Source organism: Humulus lupulus, chromosome 5 (assembly GCF_963169125.1).
Source record: "Humulus lupulus chromosome 5, drHumLupu1.1, whole genome shotgun sequence".
Classification (NCBI taxonomy): domain Eukaryota; kingdom Viridiplantae; phylum Streptophyta; class Magnoliopsida; order Rosales; family Cannabaceae; genus Humulus; species Humulus lupulus.
Genome location: NC_084797.1, coordinates 4,619,360 through 4,627,686, shown reverse-complemented (window position 1 = coordinate 4,627,686; position 8,327 = coordinate 4,619,360). Strand labels below are relative to the sequence as shown.

The following is an 8,327-nucleotide window of genomic DNA, read 5'->3' as shown; positions in this document are numbered from 1 at the left end:
AGCACAATCTTCTTTGTTTTTACAGCCTTTTATGAATCTGAAAACACATGGCCTTAGTTGAACTTGAATTCGAGATTCATTGAGTGAAAATATAGCATGATTGTAGTTTAGTGGTTCAATATTCCCTAAATAATTTTGTGATAATATGCATATTTGAAGCTAGTGGTAATAAACAATCATATATGAAGCTAGTGATTATATTTCAGTTTACTCTGTATTACTAGGGTCACGTGTCCAATAATAGAATTAAAATAATATATAATATATTATTTATTTATTTTATGATGTAAGAGTTAATTATTTAAAATAAAATATTTATAATTTAAACTAGACTATAATATAAATTATAAAATAATTGATGGTTCTTGTAAAAAAATTAATAAATTAATTATTGATTACATTATATTATTATATTAATTAATAAAATAATTTTTTTAATAATAACCTATTACAACATAATATGGTATAACAAGTCAATAAAAATATAATCATCTTGATTACATAACCATTAAAATTCATCTATTTATATATATATAAATATATATATATATATATGTGGAAGGTTTTGCGTTATTAAAAAAAGATAGATTTGGTTTTTCCATACCATATTTTAATCTTTTATTTTATGAATAAATTGTACCGTTAAGTAATATTGTAGCGACAATTTTGAGCTTTTGCAGCGACAACTTTTACAGTAATAGCCCATATTTTTTGTGGTGAGTTTATAATAATATTTTTTAATTAACAAATTTTTTTAAAAAAGCAAACCAAAAAAAAAAAAAAAAAGCAGTAAACAAAATATTATATATTTATTGCAAAGGTAATAATACCCATAGTTAATTATCTACCCATAGTTAATTATTTTCCACCAACAAGATTTGAAACAAGTTTACATGATCACTTTCTCTCAGGAAAATTAATAGGATTAATAATCAGTGCCAAAATACGTTCTTTTGACAGACAGTTCTGAGAAGCATGTCCATCTCCATACTGGTACATGAACAATGCCGTTCTAGCAAGATTTTTGCAAACTTCAACAAATGTTTCTGATAAACAAGAGTTATCTTCATCGTTCTTATTCATATCCTTCCATGTTTCACATATCAAGAACTTGATGTGTTCACGAGCTTCGTCTTTCGAAGCACCAATATCGTACATGTAACATTGAATTGATTTAGGAACGTCGCCTCTATTCAACTCATCCTGATCGATCAATGAACGTTTTATTGTTAAGGATAAATAATAAAAGTAATGATATGTGCACTCAAATTATGCGCATAAACATTATACACAGTGACGTGACAGTTTAACTTAACAAATCACATTTATCAAAGCTGAACTCACTGTTTTAAAAAAAACAATATGTCACATTACTGTGTGTAATATTTGGGTAGCATATTAAAACAAAATCTAAATATGATGTGTAGATGTGATGAACTTACTGAAAATGTTCCTAAATCGTCTGCAAGTCTTACAATCAAGCATGATTGATGAATTATATTGGGATAACCTTCTGTGAAGAATTTCATAGAGTCTTTCGTTATGGGATTTGTGAAGCAGAAATAAGCATGCACAAGAATTACCGGTCCTCCTATTGAAAGCCAAGCCATCTCAATATATTCTTGCAAGGTTGGTTGGTATCCACTATAGTACCATTTTGCTTCTTGTAAATAACATTTACACAAATCTACCCACTGCAAATGATTTTATATATGCTAAAGTTAAATCATAAAGTCATGAAATATTACAAATACAGTTAAAGGAAAAATATACTATTTTGGATGTATCCTATACTTTCGCTAAATTTAAAAAATGACTGTACTTTAGACAAAAATTCCAATAATAAACATATATATTTTTTTACAAATATGATACAATTAATAAACCTTTGTCTGATTTTGATCGAACCTTTTTTTTAATATGACATGTTTGCCTTTGTTTAATTTAAAACAAATATAACTTTAGTTGAAAAATTCGTACTTACAAGTTAAATTAATTATTTCAGTTTAGTTTTAAAAAATTAAGCATAATAAACCAATCAAGTTAAATTAATTGTAAAAAATGGTAAAATTGTGTTATTTTACCAAAATATAAAAAAAATATATATCATATATATATATATATATATATACGTATACTTACCGATTTCTTGAGGTATTCAATGTTGAGGAAGTTTTGGTCTCCTAACACATCGAAAGCCATCTCATTTATGGTATTGTGTAAAACTAAAAAAGGCATCTTCATGTAATCCGGTAACTCATTTATTGCATTCACATCCCATCTACCAACAAAATCAATTATTACACAAATTAATGTTTATAATATATATACTATTGATTGAAAAGCTACAATTTAATTTTGATATATACTTTTTTTTTAATATATAAGTATGTATATGTATAAGTATAGTATATTATTGGATATAACTTTAACAGATTATTCTAAATATTTAATAGAATATACATTTAAAACATATTTATCAATTATATTAATATAAATTTAAATTCAAATGTTATAAAATATAATTATTATAATAATATATAATACAAAACTAAATATTTAATAATTATATTAATATAAATTTAAATATTATAAAATATCATTATAATAATAATATATAATACATAATCTTAATTTTTATTAAAATAATTATTATTTATGTTTAAAAAGATTATTATATTATGTACAAATATTTAAAAAAATCATAAACAGTATTTTAGTTTAATTTTTTATTTAATATATTTATGTCATTCTTTTAATTAAAATTTATATAAAAATGATATAAATTTAATAAATCTTATAAATAAAATTAAACAAACGTACATTATACATTGCTTATATCTAATATATATATATAATGATTAATTTACTAACCTCTCAACAGCTTTAGTGAAAAGCTCTAGCTCCTCCAAGGTTCCATATACATCATAAATATCATCAATTATTGTTATAAGCACAAATAATCTTGCAGATATTCTCTTAAAGTAGCTGAATTCTGACTCAAATTTTAGTCCAACATCCCATAAGAAAGCCTCCATCAATCTATCTCTAGCGAAATTCAACTTCTCACCAAGTTTAGAATGCCTCCACCACCTTATATATTATTCAATGTACGTAATATTATTCAATTTGACCAAAATTAGAGGTGTTCAACTAATCCAATCCGCACTATGTATGGATATCCGCACTAAGTATGGATATTTACAATCGAATTAGATTGGATCGTACAGATTGGATTGTATCGGTTAAATCTTGAACACCCCTAACCAACCGATTAAAACGAGATTTGTGTATCATTAACTATTTAATTAATTATTATTATTACCTAGATAAATGTTTTAGATCTTCTTGATGTGTTGATTGCACCATGTTGAAATCCAGCTTGGCAAACTCAAGCAAAGTAGAATTCATGTCTTGTTTTTTCTCATATACATCAATGAACCACCTAGCTTCCGATCTTGTTATCCTCCAATGAAGTGGAAGCTCCAAGGCATGGTTAATAATTAGTACATGATGATTAACATTAAAATTATCATTATGATCAAGATCATGATCTAATAATACTTTTTTTTGCTCCATCTTCATCATATATTCTTTGAGACATTCAGTTGAAAAAACTCTTGCTTCTTCCAAAACATTCTCATGTTTCATTGCATAGAATGAAGCTTCATACAAAGACAAAACTCCCATAATATCATCACTCAAGTATGTTTTAAACTTCCCTGTCTCATCCTTGAAAGCATTGAATACTTCTGCAATAATATCCATAAAACTATTATTTTGTTTCTATGTATAAATTAGTTAATAAAAAAGATATATGGGAGATGATATAAATACATATGGAAAAAATTTCGCTACTTAGGTATTTTTAGTATTTTCAGTACATGGATAAGTTGTGACTCTGTTTTTTTAACAAGACAATGTATAAGTATTTACCGGAGTCCTGCTCTCACAAATTTTCAGGAAATTCCAGATAATTTAAAATGCCGAAATCGGGATTTAAATAGCATATTGCACGCGCGTATAAATATTGTATCAAGCACATGTACAATAAGTTGTTTGAATTTTGATTTCGGCATCCTAAATTATTCATAATTTTCTGAAAATTTGTGAGAGATCCATTTTAACTATAATATAAATCGTCATGTAAAAAAATTATAATTAATTTCAACTTATTTATGTACCAAAAATACTACAAATACTTATAAACTTTAATCACTACAATATATATATATAGACATATACCTTGAGTTACCAAGTATCCATGTTGGCGTAAAAGCCTAAATTGGAGAGCAGTCGAGTATAAATTATAATTAGGATTAATATTATTTTTAATATTGATGTACTTTCTTTTTAAAATAGTGTTTATTTCATCCTCGAAATGATAAGATATTCCAAGTCTTTGCAATGTATCGATTAGGTCGAGTTGAGCCAAAGATTCGTTCGTCCCATCTACCATCATTTTCACCTCTTTCTTCAACTCATTTAGTCGACTTGAATAGGATTTTCCCTGCATGCAATTCACATATATATATATATATATATTTATATAAGATCTACTTTTAAAAGAATAATAATAATTCTAATATGATCATACACGAGTAAAAAAATTAGTCACGCGTGCAACAATATGTTTGAACTTAATTTTTGGTACTATAAATTATTAAAAATTTTCTAAAAATCGCGTCGATGCTCTAAACAACTATAATATACACGATCATAAAAAAAATCACACAAAAAACTATTCAAAAATCGAGAACATTGAGAGTCTCACCGATAAGGCTTAAAGTGAAGTCCTATAAGAGAATTGCCTATAGTATATAATATAATATAAAAGTCAAAAGTAATTTTTGAACTAAGTTATAAAAAACTCTTAGATCGATTTTGTACTTTATTTTTATTTTATATATTTTATTATTTATATTTCAAAACTATTGACTTTAAAAAATCAAACGACTCATATCTCAATGAGACAGATCACATCACACTACAAAAAGATCTTCCTTTTAGTCGCGACAAAATTTTCACTTTTAGTTACAAATTTTGTGACTAAAAAACATTATATACCAATATCATCATTAAAAAATTCGTATCTAAAATATTAGTCATCACAAAAATCATAATTTTTTTTAACTAAATATGTTTTTAGTCATGATATATATCATCACTATATATAATAGGTTGTTAGCTTGTATCTAAATATTATTTTCCTGTAACAAATAATTTTATATTTTGACTAAAAATAACATATTTAATCACAAAAAATATATGTTGTGTCATCACGAGACAAAATCAGTACTCTTGGAATAAGATTAGTAAATCTGGCTGGTAACAAAAATAACAAAAATAAATAATTGTAGCAAAAAATAACAAAAATAAATCACCTTATATTGGCTTGTAAGAGACTGAATGTAATCAAAAGACCAAATAGAGGGCTCATAGTTGGCTGATCTTCGATCAGTATTATTGACCACAGTACATTGGATGGGGTGACAAGTACTTGATCTTGATCTTGACTTTGTAGATGTTTTTGGTGTAAAAAGTCTACCAAAATCACTACTACTAATGCTACTGTGAATAGGGAGTGATAATAATGGAGCAAATTGGTGAACAGCCATGCACTGCATATTCTTTTAATTAAATTTGTTGTAATAATAATTTCTTGGGATGAAAACTTCAGCATTGCTTTGCCTTGAATTTATATATGTTGATTATGGAGAGTTAGGCAAAAAAACATTGAAAATGTTATATATTGTTAGATGAGTTTAAGTCTTCCACTAAATAATCAATTTTTTTTTAGTATATAGTAGATATATTAATTATTGCTTTATTATTTATACTTAACCTAAAGGTAGATATATAGACAGTGTGAGATACCAGGATTAATAAAATTAATTCTTGTTGGGATAACTTCACTTTCATTTTTTGAGGAAATTAACTAGACTCGGTGTCATCTTACTTTTATACACAGATTTATAATAATGAATGTTCTCATTATACCCTTTCTCATCAGCTATTCAGTCTCTTAGCCACATGCAATACGATAGGGTAAAGCAACACACATCTCGCCATCGCTCCGGAATATAGCTAGTCCACCGACCCGTAGAAATTTTGTATTTAATTTAAAAATTATGGGTATTCAAGAATTCAAACATGTATATATAATATTGTCAGTAGTTAATTTGTTTTATTATTTGTGGTTTTAGTGAAGAAAAAAATTGTTCAAACTTGAGTTCATGGGTCTACCTATATAAATTATTTTATAAAACAAATAATCCAAAAAATAACTTGTCAAAACACATAGTCTAAACAAATAATGAGATATCATCATTAAATTAAGGGTCACAAAAATTTGAATTTTTAAATTATAGAAAAGTTGATCATTTAAAGAGCGTTAAATAGATATATTAAACTATAATGTGTGATTAAAAATGTATACTATCAAATTTTTAATGCACATACATTATTGTTAAATAAATGTATGCTGTCACTAAAAAAAATTTAGCCCTTTTCCTCTTTTATACATGTTATAGATACACAAAATTAAATGCCGTGGTTAAGGATTCAAATTTCTTCCTTAATTAATTCCTTTTAATTTCCACACCAAACCATCTATATAAATATGTTTGTCATTATTCTTCTAGCTAGTATCAAGAAAATCAACACAAAACTTTAATACAATATATAATAAGATATAATGATATATATATATATACATATAAAACTTTCTCATAATCATATAATAATCTTAGACCCTATATATACTTAACAAAAAAAAAAGCAATTAAAAAATATAAATATATATATATTTATATATATATATATAAAAGGCTTTGCGTTATTAGAAAAACATAGCTAGGTTTGGTTTTGTCCTACCATTTTATTATTATATGAATAAATTTGGGTTGTGTGTTTTTTCTATATAAATAATATATATTATTTATAAATTTTCAAAAAATTCCGAACAGTTTACAATACTGAAAACTAGGTTCAAACATGTTGATTTTCACGCGCATAAAAAAAATTAGTCACGCGTGCAACAACATGTTTGGACTTAGTTTTCGTTACCGTAAACTATTCGGAATTAATTTTCTGAAAATTTGAAGGATGCTCTAAATAGTTACAATATACACGGTCATAAAAAAAAATTGCGCCGAAAACTGTTCATGGGTCGAGAAAACTGAGAATCCCACTGGTAAAGCTTAAAGTGAAGCCCTATAGGAGAATTCCCCTATATATTATTGGATATTGAATTTAATTTAATTTTTATAATAATGCCTTAATTAATAATAAATTAGATATTATTAATTTTTTTTTTCACATACGACATATACATTGGACACTGCGTCTCTACTTTGAGCTGACTACGGGGAAGAAGAAGAACACATAAATTTTTTTAGTTAGGGTTTAATCTCTAAATTTAAATTAGATTTTTTATGTTATTATTTTAAATATAATTTATGTTTAAATTAGACATTGAACTTTTTTTGGTTGGAATGATTTTTTTTTCAGTTTAAATCTATTTTTTAATTATTTTCTTTTCATTTTAAGTTTTGTAATTTATGTAAAAAAATTGAATTAAATTATAATATAGATGATTCCCCTCCCATACACACTAACACATTCAATTGAAAAAAAATGGGTGTGTGAATGTGTGTTGGAGGGATTTTTTTTTTTTTAAAATTATCCAATATTTATAAATTTTAAATTAATTATATTATTTTTTTAATATTTTAAAATTCTTTTTCTTTTTAAAACTCAATTTACATTTTTTTTATTAAAAAAACAATATGAGTTCGATCAATGAGGGGGCAACACATGTTGGCCTAATCAACACTTAATAGAGTTGGTCAAAAATAAGAATTATGTATTTATCTATACCACTTATTAAATATTTAGTATTTATACTGTAAATATTCCTAAAGAAAATAATAAAATAAGAAGATAAAACCATCTCCAATGCAAAATGTAAATTTTGTGATAAATCTAGCACAAAAAATGAGTTAATGCTATATTTGGCCCAATATTTACAATTGTACTCTAATGCACAATATGCAAATTAATACAAAAAAAAGTCAATAATTCATTTAATATTTATTGAGAGCATACAAAAATAAATTTTTTTATTATCCAAATTATGTTCTCCAAGAAATTTGCCACTAAAAAAAATGATATATGGTTGGTCATTAATTGTCAAGTAATAATTAATTATAATAATTAGTGGAAATATAGTAAATAAAAAAGTAGTATTTATTGATGTGTTATATTTTGTGACAAATTCGGTATAGCTTTTAGCATGTGACAAATTTAGCACACTTTTTGAAATA

The 8,327-nt window shown here is 25.1% G+C and overlaps 1 protein-coding gene across 1 annotated transcript; it reads right to left on the bottom strand.

Annotated features, from left to right (window-relative positions):
* Positions 1 to 790: 790 nt before the first annotated feature.
* On the bottom strand, positions 791 to 5,676 carry LOC133834243 (myrcene synthase, chloroplastic). Its single transcript, XM_062263783.1, has 7 exons — positions 5,385 to 5,676; positions 4,246 to 4,510; positions 3,326 to 3,752; positions 2,875 to 3,093; positions 2,143 to 2,281; positions 1,443 to 1,694; positions 791 to 1,203 (listed from the first exon to the last, which is right to left on the bottom strand). Exons 1-7 carry the CDS (start codon positions 5,625 to 5,627, stop codon positions 898 to 900), a joined length of 1,851 nt encoding a protein of 616 aa, XP_062119767.1. The 5' UTR covers positions 5,628 to 5,676; the 3' UTR covers positions 791 to 897.
* Positions 5,677 to 8,327: the final 2,651 nt, after the last annotated feature.